This window comes from Xiphophorus hellerii, chromosome 18 (genome assembly GCF_003331165.1).
Source record: "Xiphophorus hellerii strain 12219 chromosome 18, Xiphophorus_hellerii-4.1, whole genome shotgun sequence".
NCBI classification, from domain to species: Eukaryota; Metazoa; Chordata; class Actinopteri; order Cyprinodontiformes; family Poeciliidae; genus Xiphophorus; species Xiphophorus hellerii.
The window spans coordinates 1,581,610-1,599,017 of record NC_045689.1 but is presented as its reverse complement, the minus strand read 5'-3'; the positions used below and the strand labels follow the sequence as shown (position 1 = coordinate 1,599,017).

General features: G+C 42.1%; 2 protein-coding genes across 2 annotated transcripts in view; one reads left to right on the top strand and one right to left on the bottom strand.

The window, feature by feature from the left end:
* Positions 1-7,585, top strand: part of col4a4 (collagen, type IV, alpha 4) — a 37,985-nt gene extending 30,400 nt beyond the window's left edge. Inside the window, exons 40-47 of the mRNA XM_032545631.1 lie at positions 1,090-1,227; positions 1,316-1,423; positions 1,512-1,667; positions 2,236-2,475; positions 2,556-2,672; positions 3,301-3,489; positions 3,659-3,945; positions 5,057-7,585. Coding sequence (XP_032401522.1) covers positions 1,090-1,227; positions 1,316-1,423; positions 1,512-1,667; positions 2,236-2,475; positions 2,556-2,672; positions 3,301-3,489; positions 3,659-3,945; positions 5,057-5,293 — 1,472 coding nt within the window. The 3' untranslated portion in view covers positions 5,294-7,585. The remainder of the gene's footprint in view (positions 1-1,089; positions 1,228-1,315; positions 1,424-1,511; positions 1,668-2,235; positions 2,476-2,555; positions 2,673-3,300; positions 3,490-3,658; positions 3,946-5,056) is intronic.
* A 1,462-nt stretch (positions 7,586-9,047) lies between these two features.
* exoc3l2b (exocyst complex component 3-like 2b) overlaps positions 9,048-17,408 on the bottom strand; it is a 37,364-nt gene continuing 29,003 nt past the window's right edge. Inside the window, exons 10-15 of the mRNA XM_032590942.1 lie at positions 17,145-17,261; positions 16,022-16,157; positions 14,680-14,802; positions 13,749-13,904; positions 12,850-12,971; positions 9,048-11,522 (exon numbers count right to left, since the gene is read on the bottom strand). Coding sequence (XP_032446833.1) covers positions 11,237-11,522; positions 12,850-12,971; positions 13,749-13,904; positions 14,680-14,802; positions 16,022-16,157; positions 17,145-17,261 — 940 coding nt within the window. The 3' untranslated portion in view covers positions 9,048-11,236. The remainder of the gene's footprint in view (positions 11,523-12,849; positions 12,972-13,748; positions 13,905-14,679; positions 14,803-16,021; positions 16,158-17,144; positions 17,262-17,408) is intronic.

Here is a 17,408-nt window from a genome sequence, read left to right as displayed (position 1 = left end):
GGATTAATCAGTACAATTTTTCTCTTGCATAGTGTCACCAGATGTGCTGTGTGACCCGGTGAAGGTGCTTATTATGTGCATTTGTGAATCTTGGTCTGTGCATTTATAATTATGAGACAGTTTTAGCTCCATACAAATATAATATTAATGGCCACCTTTTTCCCCGAACCAGGACACAAGAAATGTCCACTTATATCAATATACAGTCCGAAACAAATGTAACCCAGTCGGTTTGTTACTCACGACCTTCAGGAGAGGGAAAAACGTTGCAGGCCTGTTAGAAAGAAGCGAGGAGTTGAAATCCCAGAGGAAAAAACATTGAGAGCGTTGAAATTCACTCGTCCTCTTCTCCGGACTTCCCTTAAACGCAGCAGAAACGTGGGGCTGAAGAAGCTAGCTAGCTCACTTAGCTCAGCTCAAAGCTCGTCTACTTCCGCCTGTCTCCTCTCGCGTCGACCAAACTCCTCCAACTTCTCCTGAATTCCGTCCTCTCCCGTCCGGCTTTGTCCGGTTTTCTCTGTTTTTCTTCACTTCTTGTCCGCTCGTCTTCCCTCCGGTCGCCACCATCACGGTTCTCCTCTCCTTCTTCCTCCCTCCTTCTCTCCTCTCAACCAATCACGAGTCACGAGTCAGATTGGTCACTGACTGTCTCAGTGACCAATCAAAGGGCAAAGCCAAATAAAACACACAGTGCATCTTACGTCACACTAATACTTATCTTAGTCGATTTACAAATAATACAGTTTTAATTACTAAGTAAGCAAATTACCTAATAGCTACTTTTACCCTTTATATTATTTAAATATTAAAGTAAAGGAAAATACTAGTGTATTTCTTTCAGAAACAAGAATATGAAATCCATAGCTGTCACCAATGCTATGCAATAGTAAATAAAGGTTTTCTTTTAATATATTTGTGTCCTGTCTTGAACTATGTAAGATTTCTATTAACCTTAACATTACAGAAGCCTCAGTTTACCACTGGGCTGCATGTTATTACAGGTTGCTTGTTATTGAAGTCATGCTCTCATTTAGCTACTGGACTTTCTGTGGTTTCTCATAACTTCCTCTGAATGCTGGTCATCCTCAGGTGTATGTCCGGACATCAGTAAAAGTGAAAAAGGCCCTCCAGGCCCTAAAGGTCTTCCAGGTCCTCCAGGTCCACCAGGTCCCACTTGTCCACCCAAGAATGGCCCACCAGGACCGAAAGGCCCAACAGGACCCCAGGGTCTGCAACGACTCTTAAAACAAATGAATTCATGCTGCGTCAAACCAAATCTGACCGTAAACAATTCACCTGTGTGTTCGTCTTACAGGGCCTCCAGGTGATAGTGGACCGCCAGGTCCACCTGGAGGCGACTGTAAAAACCCAAAACCAGGGCTATGTGGGGATCCTGGTGATAGGGGCCCAGATGGAGATCCAGGTCAGTGATAGCGTGACTTTTAACTTTTCCTCTTGAAGGAATTTCAGTCTGAATCTAATCCGACAGTCGCCTGGCGCTGACCTTGCAGGTTGTCCTGGTGAAATGGGAGATCCTGGTCCAAATACACCAAACTGTGGGGACAAAGGAGACACTGGTGATCCAGGGTGCTCAGGGCCAAAAGGACGCCATGGATATCAGGGGCCACCCGGACCACCAGGCAACCCTGGAAACCAAGGGCCCAAAGGTCAGACTGCTTCCACCGTCGGCACTGAGGTTCTGGTGCTGGTTCTTATGAAGCTGAATGGAGACACTGTAGGGAAAACTGGGGGAAATCTGAGGTTTCACAGGTTTTAAGGTGAAGTTAAATTCTGATGGTTCTCAGTTCGTCTGTTTTGTGAGGATCAAGTTGAACTTTCAGGTTGACTAATCAACATCTCCAGACAACAAACGACTGATTCCACTATGCTGCCCTAAACCCCTTCAGCTAAGAACCCCAAACCTCTAACCAGTCCAGGTTGGTTCTTCTGGGAGTTTCAGCAGAAGTTCTGTGAGTTTCAGTGTTGCAGGTACAGCCAATCAGCACCAAGGAAAACAAACGGCACTCTTTGATTGGCTGCTTCACAAACAACAGCCAATAGCGTGTCAAGTGACAATGTGCCAAATTGTTTCAGACTTTCAGCTGTGTTTTCTTGATGTTAGCTGGCATGCTAGCTGATCTCAGATGGACTGGTCTTACAGTCAGGGTAAACCAAAAATTATGGTTCACTCTGATTGGTTAAAGCCGACTAATAAATGTGTGTTTGTCTGATCAGGTATGAGAGGCGAGTCGGGTTTGCTGGGCATACCTGGAGAACAGGGTCCGAGGGGTCACCCAGGTTGCCCAGGGCCCAAAGGAAGGCCTGGATTCAATGGATTAGACGGTCCAAAAGGGCAGAAGGGCCGAATCTTATCGAATGGCCCTCCCTGCTCACCGGTTAGGGGCCCTAACGGGCCACCTGGCCCTCCTGGAGCTAGCGGAGATCGGGGCCAGAGGGGAGAAATTGGCCTCTTAGGTAGGAATGGTGAGGAACTCGGTTTGAAAGGCTAGTTTGGATCTGATCTGATTTTCCTGATGGTTGACAATGTGCTTCAGGGATGAAGGGGGATCCTGGGGCTGATGGAGCAATGGGACCCCAGGGGCAAGAAGGTTCCCTGGGACAGATGGGAGAGCCAGGCCAGCCTGGAGAGAACGGAGTTCTGGGAGAAAAGGGTAAGACGTCTCACCTTCAGTTAGGGGCCAGTATCATCACTGTGGGGTATCTGATTACTTGTTTTACGCCTGGGCAACACGTTTTTGAGGCGGTGCACAGCGGAGCGATGGGTAGCACTCATGGGTTCGGTTCCTGGCCTGGGGTTTGCCTGGTTTCTCTCTGAGTACTCCACCATTTTTCTTGATAAAGGTTTCTTTAAAGGAAAATGCTTGAGTCGTGTATGACAAGGCATGCTAGTTGTTAGCCTTTCCATGCTAATGGGCAGCAGAGGAAGCAGGCAATCCAGTGGGTTGCCAAACTAGTCATGCTAGTCATTAGCCTCTCTGATTCTAATGCTAGATAGTACTCTTCTTCTCATTTGTCAGTGCTGGTTGCTCATTTCCTGCTGATCTTTAATCAGATCAGTAGGAAATGGAAACAGCCTTCTGCGCTTTGGGTGAATAGTCTTATTTTTGGCAGTAATATTGCTCCTTATATTGGAAGGCTTGTTGTTTACATTCATAATCTTTAACTTCTTCAAAGTCCTAACACATTCTGCTGCTCACAGGTCCTTAAGGTGTTGCCCAAACACAACCTGACCAATCGGTGCTCGGCTTTATCACCTGCCATGCTCTCTGTGTATCGCAGGTGATCCGGGTCCCCCTGGTGACCCAGGTCCACCTGGGCCGACCGGAGGCATGAAACCAGGGTTCCTGTTGGTGAAACACAGCCAATCAAAAAATGAACCAACATGTCCGCCAAATATGCATCCACTTTGGACTGGATACAGCCTGCTGTACCTGGAAGGCCAGGAGAAGGCGTACTCCCAGGATCTGGGTAAGGAGATGTATTTAGATACTCTACAGGTCTTCATCCCAGCAGGTTCCTCCTCAGTGCCATTACATCCTGGTAAACTTTTCCCCACATGGAGGAGAAGCAGTTTTGGTGCAGAAATCAGCGTGGCCATGCTGTAGCGCTGTGATCCGATTCTCCTGCATGTTCCCAGGTCAGGCCGGCTCCTGCATTCCCGTGTTCTCCACCTTGCCGTTTTCCGTCTGCGAGACCAAAAAGTGCAAATACGCCAATCGAAACGACAAATCCTATTGGCTGTCAACGATGAAGCTGCATCCAGACCATCCATTCAGAGGAGATACCATCAAGGAGTACATCAGTCGCTGCGTGGTGTGTGAGGCGCCCTCTGCTGCAGTGGCCATGCATGACCCCAACTCCAGAGAGCCACCAAGCTGTCCCCCCAACTGGAGCCGCCTGTGGACCGGATACTCCTTCATCATGGTGAGGCATGCTGGGTAAAAACATGGCAGAGAGGTTCACCGGTCACCCTCTGGTTGTTTGTTCTTTGTGTCTCTGTGTTGTCGTGGTAACAAGACCAGGGTGTCCGCTGGTTCTCATCCAATGACTCAGCTAAAATAGGCAGATGTTAATGATAATAATAATGATAATAATCATAATCATAATAATACATTTTTTTAATATAGTGCTTTTCTTGGTACTCAAAGATGTTTTACTGGAGTTCAATATAAAATCAAACGAAGCAACAGAACAGAAAAAGGACAGATTATACATGTAGAGGAAAGAAATGTTGATGAAGATTCACACTGAAGTCATGCAGATATCATCTGTGGGAATACTTGGTGAGAATGCTAGGAGTGTAACAGGAAGGATCTGTGAAAAGCTGCTTAGTCCATTTAGCAGTCTGTCACTGATGGAGCGCCGCAGTTCAGCAACAGCTTCATGTGTGGGGAGGAGGGACGCTGTCCACCGGCATGGAAGATGGCTGATGGCTCTGTAGAATGGATCTAGTTAAAGGAAATGTTATTATTAGGCTGATTTCCTTGGTCGACCCGGTACTACTGGAACCAGAACATTTGCTCCACCTCCAGCTGCTTTGGTTCTTTCAGGAGTCAAACCAACCTGTTCCCCTCCTGGCCTGTGGGGGCGCTGCACCAAGAACCACTGAAGGAAGCAAAACAAAAAACCTCTGAAGACACTGAGAGCAACTTCCTGTTTCACCAGATGGAAACAAGATGGAGGCGTCAGATTTTAGCGGTTGGAGGATTTCTCTTTAGTCTTTGGCTAAAAGCAATGAGCTAATTCTCCGGCTAGCGCTAGGCTAGCACGTTAGCTTTGGTTGTATTTACCCAGAATGCCACTTTCTGCTTTTGGAGCGGTCTCCGGTCTGGGAGGAAATCTGGAGGATTCATGAAATTAAAACATGAAGACACATTTAAAGGCACAGTTCAAAGTTTCGAAGTTCAGCTGTTCACTTAATAGAGGAAACGATTTTAAAACTGTTTTTTGCCTAAATATGAACTAAAACCAGGATGATTTCATTCTGTCCTCTCTTTGTGTGTGTGTGTGTGTGTGTGTGTGTGTGTGTGTGAAGTTTTCAGGTGGCGGTGATGAGGGCGGCGGACTCTCTCTGATGTCGCCGGGCAGCTGCCTGTCTCAGTTCAAAGCCCAGCCCTTCGTGGAGTGCCAGGGCGCGCGGGGAACCTGCCACTTCTTCGCCAACATCTACAGCTTCTGGCTGACCACCCAGAGCGGCACCGAGGGCGCGCTGACCGACTCCGACCAGCAGAGGGCGCACGTCGCCCAGTGCAGCGTCTGCATCCGCATGTGAGGCGCAGCAGGGCGGCGCTGGAGAGACTGGCGCCTTAAAGACCGAGGCGGGGCGCAGGATGAGGCTTTTATTTTGAAGAGGAGAAACTGTGACGATCCCGGCTGCCGAAACGCTGATCAGGAGCGACTGGGAGCGCGGTGGGTCCGTCACCAACATGGCGACTGGAAAATGGGAAGATATTTAGTTTTAACCTCTAAAATGGCCGCGCTTGTGCTGACTTCCTGCAGACGGATTTTACCAAAACAATTTAGAGAATAAATACAGTAGGATGCTGACAGTCCTAATTATAGAGTTGAAATCAAGGAAACAGTCGAATTTAATCAGATTAAAGGTTAAAAAGTAACATAAGCAAAACAAAATCAACAGCTTTAATGATTTCAGGTCCTCCTTTCTCTCAGTTTTCCCTCATCAGGTGTTAAACCGGATCAGAACCAGATCCTTCTCTAAAGTTCACTTCATAGCCAGAAACAGAAACTCAGGAACTTCTGGAGCTTTAAAAGTTCACAGATCTGACAGTTCCAGCTAAAAACAGAGTTTAAAGTTTTTTAAATGTTGCCAAATCATTTCCTGTTTAACACAATTCAGCTTAAATGTTTTTCTGGGTTTTATCCTCATATTTTGTTCATTCAATTCATTTTAATTCAAAATTCTTTATTGATCCCATAGAGAAATGAAATGTAACTCAGATCATCCCAGTTTCTTCAGAGTTGGTGTTGAAGGCGATGCTGCAGGCAGGAAGGATCTCCAGTAGCAGTCAGGGTTCCAACGATTCTGCAGAGGGATCTGACTGAAGACTGCTGCTGTGTGACACGCTAACTTGCTAATACGCAGGCAGCAGAGATGATATTCCACAGGAACATATCCTGGGTGACATCATCAGTTGTTAGCTAGCAATGCTAATTCACCTCTTTTGCTTTTGCTGCTCCTCTCTATGTCTCTGCCTGGCTGTTTGGTGAGAGAGATGCTGGAGTAGGGGATTCAACCCTAAAGTCAGTTGAAACTCTGGCTGGAGTTTGAACTTCATCCATTTTGTTTGCCAAAGATCTCTCATTGGCTAACACGATGGAGGGAAGAGATGGTCTGAACTTCCTCCTTTTCAGCTCCTCTGGGATCTGGGGTCAAAGTTCAGGTCTTAGCTTTAGACATGCTAACCTTCCTTTCACAAGCTAGTTGTGTCGTTGCATGGTGTGTATTTATGTTCATCATCTGGGCGGAGCCTGACGCCCGACCCTGGCAGCCCATTGGCTGCTGCGACCTTTCTCTCCTCCTGTCAGGCAAAATAAGCCCCGCCCCTAGCGGCAGCAGCGACCACTCTGATTGGTTGGCTGGGAGGTAGCAATGGAAAACAAGTCGCTGTTTTTTGTTTTGTTGAGAACTGCGTGGAAAGCTGTGAATATTTTTTCATATCTTTGATCCGCTTTAATGTTTTTGATCCAATAGAAACAACTTCCTGTTTGTTTGTGTTCAGGATTTTCAGAGTAAAACAAAAGAATCAAGTTCAGAACGCTATGCAGCAGAAAAGATCTGAGGTCCAAAACAAGAAAAAACTGGAACCAGAACTGCTTCAGAACCAGAACCGCTCTAGAACAGAAATGTTTTAGAATCAGAACAACCAGAACCACTTCAGAACCAGGACCAGAACCGTTTTAGAAGTAGGAAGTGGCGCTCGTTGTGTTCCGCCTGCGTTCCTGTTGCTTTAAATCTGGTTTTTGGGTTTTTGTCTGTTTTGGTTCCAGTTCTGGTCCTGGTTCAGTTTTCTGGTTCTGGTTCTGGTTCTGTTGGATTCGTTAGTGCCCTGTAAATATGTTTGATCTCAACTGTTTTATAAGTTTTCTGTAAATTTCATTGGAGTATTTATTTAGCCTTGAAAATAATGCTGGTGCTATTTCATTTTTGTTTTTGTCTCTTATTTTGGTAAATGATGACAGGATGTAACCCCACCCTGATCTTCCGCCAAAATAAAGCAATTATCTGACAAATAATGGATTTCTAACAATTTCTCAAGTTGTGTAGCGCACTTATAAAATGTACAAGTTACATTAAAGTGGATAAAGCCCAAAGGGTCTTAGAGGACAAATAGTGACTGAAATTTAGATTTAGGAATAAAATCTGGAGGAATAACTATTGTAAGACTACAGTTCCCATGATCCCTCTGTTTTTATTTTGCTTTCATTCTAATTAAAGCTGCTGGTTATATTTTATTCTCTGTAGGAGGAAACTTCCCACTAACACTCCTGAAACATTTCTACTTCCTGCTGATGGAAAACTCAATAAACTGCATCAAAATGTCAATCTGGCTTTTTGTTCTTTACTCATAAATCTTAAAACCATAAAATATGAATCTTTATGGAGCTAAAACGGTCTCATAATTCACAAATGCACTGGACGAGATTCACACTTGTATTTTTGATGCAAACACAAATGAATCTTGATTTACCAGCTGCTTCTGGCCTGTGAGTTTCGCTGCATTTGTGTGTGAATTTTGAGACTATCCTGTTTGTCAATCCACAAATGTCTTTTTTAATAATTGGTCTATCTCATTGGGTGATGAGTAACCAATCAGATAGCTTCCTTGTTTCAGCCAATCACATTCACCCTTTCCAGCAGCGCTGTAGCCATGACGACGCACGACAGTTTAGACGTCAGCCTGGCTTCTGGCAGCGACAGAGGAGCGGTAAGAGAAATATCTAACATATTAGCTATTGATTTCCATGCTGTCATTATTAATCGATTTAATTGTGCAACTATCAACACTGATCTGACATCATTAGACACGCTGCCTTTCTTTTGGTCCATATTTTTATATTCTGCGGATTGGGCTTCCATTCTGTTGCAGTTTTACTTCCTACGGAGCTAAATTGGGGTCATAAAGTTTGTTCAAAAGGAAAAAAATGACACTGGGAAATTTTGAACTGAGAAATTACTTAAAAGTTGAAAAAATATGTTTGAAACTGGAAGACAATACTTGAATCTGAAAAGTAGTTTTGAATTTTTTTTCACTTTCAAAACTATTTTCAGTTTATTTTTTTTGTTTTTGAACAAAGTTTATGGTTCCAAAGTAGCTCCATACATTTCTAGATGGCTTAGTTTCAGACTTCTGGGCCTGCTTGGCTCCTCGAGGACAGAAGGAGGAGAATCATGACTGACAATATGGAACCAAATCGAAGCCATAAAGTTTTTTCTTTTTTTCCATTTGAAAATAAAAGATGCTGAAAAAAATTATCAAAGACTAAAAACTAGTTTTTAAACTGAGAAAACCCTTGATTTTTTAAAACATAAATCTATTTGAAAAGTAGGTTATTTCAAAATTGCTTTTGAATTTTGCAATTATTTTTGCTTAAAATGTATTTTTCAATTTCAAAATTTCCTTTCAGTCTCAACATTTCATTATTTTTATTATTTTTGAACAAACTTTATGGCTCCAGTTGTCTCCATACTGTCAGTCGTCCCTGTGACAAACAGAGTCAACGGTTTGAGGCAGAAAAAAAATCTGCAACTGAAGAAACCTTTGAATTACAAAAATTAAAACTATTTTAAAAGTAGTTTTGTTTTTCAAACATTTTTTCAGTATAATTATTACAAATTTTCAAAGTGAAAAAAAAAAGTTTCTTTAATTTCAGTTTGAAAATTTTATTCTAATTTTTAGTTATTCTGAATTTTGAATGTTTATATTAGGCAAACATTTCAGCATTAATTAAAAATTAAAATCAATAATTTTACACCAGATCTGTACACGAGGTAAATAAAACACAGCATGATTTAATCTGATTTTATTGTCTTGTTAATCTTATAAGTAATAGCAGCAGAGAAATTTACCGTTAATCTGAATTCAGTCTCAGAACAGAAATATTGATGAAACTAGAAGCTGCTCAGTCTTTCTGAAAGGTTTCAGCTCGACAGTAAAAACATGAAAATCTCCTAAATCGTTTAAATTTAAAATGTTATTTTCATTTCTCTGCATCTAAATCGAACAGAAGTCAAGAATCAAACAGCTGAAAGAATAAAACACATAATAAACCTCATCGTCGCACCCAGAAGCTTCAACACTAGAATTAATGTTTTAAATACAGAAACTCAACATCAAGTACCTTTGATTAGATTCAACTTTTCATTTTCTTTTCTTGTGAGCTTCAGGAAAACTCCGACGCTCCAGTTTCTGGAGGTTTCCTGGGATCATCAACCAAACGGGACAAAGCTCCGGGCGGCCAGCAGAGGATGTAATGTTAATCACATTTTATTAGCAATAATTGGAAATAATATTAAAACCCTCTGGATTAAGATGTGAATTTGTAAATCGCTTATTAGACAAATTTGTTTTATAGACACGAAAAAGGACAAAAGGTCATTAAAACTAAGCCAAAATGAGAATGGGACAAAAGTCAAAGAATATGAGCATTGCATGCTAATGTTGCAGTAGCAGTAGTTCATGCTAACATAACAGTAGTTCATGCTAACATAACAATAGCTCGTGCTAACGTGCCAGGTGGCGCTCTGACTCTAAATTCACCTGACTGAGGGAGATGAATCGTCGACTAAAAGCTGAAATGTTTGTATCGTGTCCAACAGCGCTAGCCTAAATGTTCTTGATGCTAAAATAAAATGCTGGCTAGCTACCAGTGATGGGCACCACTAACTACTACGCTAGCTGGACTAAGCGTAAGATTCCAATAATAATCAGCAGTTCTGCTGAATCGTTTCACCAACACAGTACTTAGCAGAAGCTAATGCGCTGTGCTAACATATTACTTAGCATGAGCTAATACCAAAGTGCTAATTTCAATTCAAATATCTTCCCTTGAAAGGCTACAAACACCAACATTATAATTTACATACTTGTTCTAAAACATGTTTTTATATCCATGTTTTATTTTGTTCGTGTAAACAGACTTCAAAATAAAAGCATGAATATCTTCACCTAACTGCTGAAGAATTTGATAACCAAAACTTCCACACAGATGTTGAAATTATTCAACTGAATGTTTCTAAATCAAAAAATTAGCTCTTTAGAATTGATCTGGAAAATGTGATTAAGGGGAAGCTAAATGTGTCCAAGCTAGCAAAAGTGCCAAAAATTAGCTCCGCTATTAGCACATTAGCGGAAATGTGCCCACTACTGCTTGTTAGCTGCATCGTTGATTTTTTTCATTAATATTTGACTAAAAGACATTTTGGCGATTATGTTTGTGTGTTAGGGTCAGGAGTCAGAGGTCAGGGGTCGGAACTAAAGGAGATAAAATTGAGAGAAAAAAAAAATCTACTCAATAGTTTTCTAAAATGACGGATTACTGCGACCAGGCTAAGAAAAAACATAAATTATGAGGATAAAGCCGAACAACATTAACGTTGTAATAATCTGAAGAAACTTTATTGTCGTAACTAAATGTTTTTATTAGTCTGGCGCTAAAACTCCGTCACTTCCTGTTTGAATCGAACCGGATCCAAACAGGAATTCCTGTTTGGATCCCGCCGTTCTGGTGAAACCCCTGTGATTTTATCTGACTGGTCCGGCACCGGGTTCTCCAACACCGACCCGATCCAGATTCTGAGTCCATCTTAGCCGGACTGGTACCACAGAGATCCGTTCTCCTGGTTCTGGTTCCAGATAAAGTGCTTCTTTTTCAGAGGTTCTGCAGGAGGACCAATGGGTCCAACTGGTTCTACTGGCAATGATTCTGGTTTCCAGTTCAAACCAGAACCAGCCTCTGGTTTTCATTGTTAACCGGGTCGGGTTAGTTCTGATCCTGAAGGAGGTCCGATCTGGTCCGGTCTGGGTCAGAACCTCGGAGGCTTTGGGAAACAAAACGTCCATTTCCATTTCAGTCAGAACCAGAACAGGACCGGGGTCCAGAAGCAGCATTAACTCCAGATCCGGTTCTGACCATCTGGACCAGCAGATTGGAGTTGATAATAAAAGTGAGAGAGTTCTGCTGGTTCTGAGCCCGGTTACAGAGCATCGTCCGGGTTCTCCTGCGTGGCGGTTCTGGTTTTACGGCGGCGCGGTCTGAGCGCGCTGACGCAGGACGAGGCGGTCAGGGCGATCCGGCTCAGGCCCACGTTCAGGCAGTGGACCTCCGAGGTGACCGGAACCTCGGCGAACAGGGCCCGGTCCCGGGACAGCGGGCCCGGTCCGCCGTCGCTCTCGATGTCTTTGACAATGTTCAGGATCTCCTGGCGCTCCGCCTGCCGGGTCATCCCGCGGATGTTCAAGATGGCCGACACGTGCTTCTTCCTGAAGGCGGAGCGAAGAGAGGAGAATCAAACAGCAGAAAGATTCTTCTGACACCAGAACCGCCGACGCTTCCTGGTAAAAACCCAAACAGAGACAACCAGCACCTCCTCTGTCTCACATCTGGGATTTTTAGCAACCAAAATCGCAGATTTTTGGCTCAACTTTAGAAATATTTGCAAACAATATTGTGATATTTTTTTTCTCATTAAAAAAATCACAATGTCTCTCTATAACTTTAATAGAGGAAATTATTTTTTACATATTTACTAAAACTGTCACTATGTTGTGACAGTTTAACATGAGACAGATAATCTGTGAAACATGGAAGTCCTGCTGCTGCCATCTGGCAAAATGAACCAAAACAACCAATCAGAGCGAGGAGGAGGGGCTTAGCGCTGTTAATCAACCTCATGTACTTAAATGTGCTAATGATGGAGAAACAATTCACCATTCCAGAGAAACCATTTATCTACCATCATGCTAACTAGCTAAGCATAGCAGAGACAAAGAGAGAAATATGCAGGGGATGAGTAACACCACACAGAGTTTGATTGGCAGCGCTAAAGCCTGCCTCCTGCCTCTGATTGGTTGTTTCTAATTAGAACTGGGAGAACAGAGAGGAGACCGATCTTTTCACAAATTATCTGTCTCATAACAAACTGTCACGACATGCCGACAGTTTCATCAGATATGTAGAAAATATTTTTTAGAAAAGTTACTGCAGCTTTAAAACCCTGGAAAATGTAGATATAGAGGAAAAAAGAGTTAATTAATTGGTAACTTCCTTGATGTTGATCTGGGACTACGAGTTCCACATCAGTCAAAGTTTGAAATTAGGGAACATTTCTCAGAAGTTTAAAAACTGGAGGAACTGAGTGATTCAGTTTGTCAGTGAGCTTCTCTTTAGCTGCTGATGGAAAATCAAGGCTCAGAACAGATTTGAATGGAAATCAGAATTATTCTCCATGTTATTATGTGATGCTAAAACCTGAAAACACAGAAACCTTCTGACTGTTCAGAGGCAACTGAGCCAGAAAATCCTGACAGGTTTTGTTTCCCTGAGGAAGATTCGTTGGAAGGAGCTGATCTGCAGAACCTTTTCACATTAAGTTAAATATTATTTTACATCAGCAGATTTTAACTCTGCAGTTCAAAATAAATCACTTTGGAAGCAGAACGGAGGTAACAGGCTGAACATGGGGTCATTTTCATGTCTTGGTTGCTTCTGTATTCCTAATTGTTGCCGTAATGAACAACTGCATGTAAAATAACTGGCAGCTGGTCTAGTCTCGAATGAAAGCCTCGGCTGGAGGAACGGTTCATGTACCTGACGTCTGGAAACTCTCTGACCAGGACTCCCACCTCCATCTGGATGGACGGGACGTCCTCCAGCTGGATGAGCTCTGAGATGTGGGACAGCGCGCCGTCCAACCAGCTGGACGGAGACTCCTGAGACACACACAGACCGCACACTGACACACTCATCTGGACACTTCCTGCTCAGGTTCTTTTGAGTTCTGAGACGTGATTGGAATGGTCCATAAAAAGAAGCTGACATTTCTCACTGTTTTGATCCACCAGAGGGCGCCACAGTTCAGGGAGACGGCTAGTTTGTTTCAGCGCTGCCAGATTGGGTTGCTTTGGGTGGGATATTTAAATTTGAGCTGCTTTTCACAACATTTGTTGGGTTTTTAGAAAAGTTTTAGAGAAAAATTCTTTAAAAATCTTGGTCATGTGGCAGAAATGCACAAATTTTTAATAAAATGCTGCGTTGCTGCACTTATTATTTAGTTTATTTTGAAATTTCTAGAACCTGCCAAATGTGACATCATCAGTGATTTGTCACGTGTCACTATGTGGTAATAATGTAAAACAGAAATCCCAACATCATGATGTAAAAGGTAATGTTGCCACAAAACATTCAACTCTCATTGAGTGTAAAGAGTCGGTTGGAGTCTCAATGTCATCTGGTTCTGGTCAGAATATAATAAACCAAAAATGTGAATTATCATCACAAGTCTGAACGCAGTCGATGGGACATAAGGTTTTAAATATACGGTACTGAAATGACTTTCTGGAGCTAAGCTGAATGTTGAGGTTTGGGTTTTGGACTTTATGTTGTTGAGCTGGAAATGGTCAGATCTGGCAACCCTGCTTTCTCTCCTGGGTGTAGCTACGTCAGGTTTCAAAGACCAGAAGATGCTCAGATCTTAATTCTGGACTCACCAGGTCTTTGAAGAGCGCTTTGATCTGCCTCCCTTCGTCTCGGAGCCGGCCGGCCATCCTCTTCCTCATCTTCATGGAGGTGCAGATGATCCGGCCCCTCATGACGGAGCGGAGGTACTCCATCACCACCCGCCGGTGGACTTCAGCCACCAGCAGCTGAGGGACAAACAGCGTAGCTGAATGTAGCAGCTCCAGCCTGCAGGGGGCGCTGCAGCAGCACCTCTCATACCGAGGTTATTACAGTTAAATAAAACAAACAAAGCAACAAAAACTGAAATTTTGAAAGCAACTGAAATGAATAAAAACTGTAATTAATGGGAGAAAATGATAACAGGTGCAGCTGATGATGATTATTCTGGGCACAGAATAAACTAAAGGTTAGCTTATAAAAGTAACTAACTTTTAATTAGTTTTATAAATGCTGTGTGTTTATAGCAACTAAAACATATTGTCATTATAGATATAATATCCATAGTTTCTGTGTTTATGAATTTATTCTTCAGCCTTTTGAATTGATGTGAAATAAATTTGTTTCCCACACAGGCGGTTTACGTCGGGTGTCGGTAAATTACGGCGCTCCGTTCTCCTTCTGGCGGCTATGCTACGCTAGCACACAAAATGGCAACGGCAAAAACTCCAGAGTCAGATGGTTGTTCAACAATAACTGGATCAATACTTTGAAAATGTTTTTTCTGTTATTTACCCAAATTACCTTTTTGAATTCTGCACCTTAAAAATAACCAAATTATGAAAAAACTAAAACTACGTTCTAAACACAAAAACTAAACAACATTTAACTAATAGCAACTGATAAAACTAGCAAATACACTCTAAAAACTAATTCTAACTAACTGGATTAAACAAACAAAAAGTCACAACAAAATAAAACTAAACTACAATGAAAAACCCGTAACCATAGCAACCGTGCTACCTGATAGGGAGGATTATCCATCCTGCGATATTTCTTAAAATCCTCCTTGATGGCGGCTTCGATCTGATCGTACGGCTCCGCGTTGGTCAGCCACTTCCTCTTCACCAGGCGCTCAAAGAACAGCTGCAAAAATACAGCCGTCATCATCGTCATCATCATCAACAACATTAAAATCATCATCATCATCATCATCAACAACATTAAAATCATCATCATCATCATCACTTCAGATATTTAGCCGCTGAGAGGATCGGCTCTGGATAACACTCCAATGAAAACACAACAAACTAACAAGTTTATTTCAATAAGTCTGATCATAAAAAGCACTATGCTAACATAGCTATAAAAAGCTAATGCTACAAAAAGCACTAATTTCAGCCATGTTGAAACATTTCTCCTTCAATAGAGCCAAATTTAACCTTTACTCTTCTTCCTGTCTGCTTTGTGTTTCAGGAAGTCATTCCTTAGAGCAGACCTTTCACCCAGGGTTTCAGTTTTACAATTAATGAGTTTTGCTAACTGTTGCTAATTTAGCCTAATTTACCAGGAAGCAGCAAATTTTAAACCACTTACTGTTGAACTGCAGCGATGCATTCTGGGTACAGAATAAACATCTTTACGGGTTGAGAACATGAGGAGTCTCAACATAAAGGTTCTCAAAATAATTCAAATACATTTGGATTTTTCCATGTATTTGTTTCCCCGGATTGTTTTTTATGTAAGAGTTGAATTTTTCTATAAACCTCATTTGTTCGTTTGTTGCATTCTTGCCATGTGCTTAATAGAGTTTCATAAAAACAGAACGTGAGGAGAGGAAATGGAACTGCTGCGTAAACAGACTTCATAATAAAACCATGAATGTAAACTACTTGAAGAACTATTAGCAAATGATAACCAGAATTTCAACGCAGATGTTGAACTTTATGCAATTTAAAGTTTTTCATGAAGACCAAGAAAATTAGCGTTCTATCATTTCTCTGGAAAAAGTAATTTAGAAGCTAAGAGTGCTAGATGTTTTAAAATGCTAAAGGGCTAAGCAACAAAATCAGCTCTTCTATTATTGGAATGACGAACGTGAAGCTGGAGGGGTGGAGGGGTGGAGCCGCTGAAGGCGGAGGAGTTTCATTACCAACAGAACAGGCAGGAAGTCAGAGACGTAAAATAAACCAAAATAAATAAGAGAAATAAAACATCAGTTCTAAACGGAGCTGTGATTTCTGAGTTTCTCTGTAAATATTGATACCAGATATTAATACCTTTAATGCATCTGAGATGTAGTCTCTTAGACTGTGTGTATGTGTGTGTGTGTGTGGGTGTGTGTGTGTGTGTGTGTGTGTGGTACCCTGATGTGCAGGTAGAGTCGCTCGGACAGAACCCTGACACCCTGCTGGACGATGTGGTCCAGAGACTTGTTGGCTCGCCGCAGAGAGTCCTCACTGACTGACGGGTCACACTGTGCACAGCGCTGTACGAAGCCTCTGCACACACACACACACACACACACACACACACACGTTACATCTTTCTATCATCACAAGGAGACTTCCGTTAATTTCTATGGCCTAACCTAGACCATTAACCTAAACTCTATTGACTTCTTACACCTAAACCCTAAACTCAACCAAAACTCAATTCACACCTTATTCCTAAATCTGATCCCCGAAAACAGCGTTTCCCGAAGCATGGTCCCCACAAGGTATTACAAACAAATGCACACACACACAGTACAGTATGTGTGTGTTCAGTGTGTGTGTACACACACGCATACAGGTATTCATGGTTCACGACACCACTGTGACTTTTGGGGTGTTTATAGGGACTCACTTTTCCCTGTATGTGGTGAAGACAGAAATTATGTCAAAAATCTTTATTTATCCCAGAATACAAATTTCACTTAAAAAATACAAATCAGAACAAATAGACATTGTGGAGTCACATTCAGTTTTCTGTTTCCTGCCAGTTCATGGTTTCAGGAAACTTTTATGCAGAATTACACAAACTGGATTTATTAGTCCCAGTATTTCTCTTAAGTGGAACAAAGCAAACAATTAAATATATTACAGTAATAAATGATGCTGGTGGTCAGGGAGTAAAACACTGGAGAAAACTGAAGTTGAATCATTTCAACACCAAACTGAGGCCTCTGGGGCCCCATTAACTCCTAATTTATGGCCCTGAATCAGTATTTCCAAAACATGCCCAATATTGTGGAACAATGTCATTTAATATTTCATTCATAATATTACCAAATTATTTCCAACCATAAACATAGTACAGAAAATAGGAAACATTAGCATAACATTCTTCAAGGAAAGACGGAAAAATAAACCGTTCTGGTGATAAAAACCTGTAGCAATCAGACATACAGTTTAAACGTCTCCTCATTTAAACTGTGCTTGTATGGGAAGCACAGTTTTTTTAAACAGATATTTAAACTGTATGCACCAAGTGGGATTGGTGCATACCGGAAAGGAGGACAGCAGTTGACCATGGCGATGGTTTTGGACACGTATCCGTCGTCGTCGTCTCCAAACATGCCGCTCTGCATTCCTTCGTGGAACATCTCCACTTTACGCTGGAAGCTGAGGGGACAGAGCGACATTTTCACCCTGTGGCTCCACATCTTTAGGAATGAACTCTACAACATCCAGAGTAACAAAAAATGGAGCACCACAAATTCACTGGCTTCCAGAACTTTCATTGTTATTTAGAACTTTAAATGGTTTAAA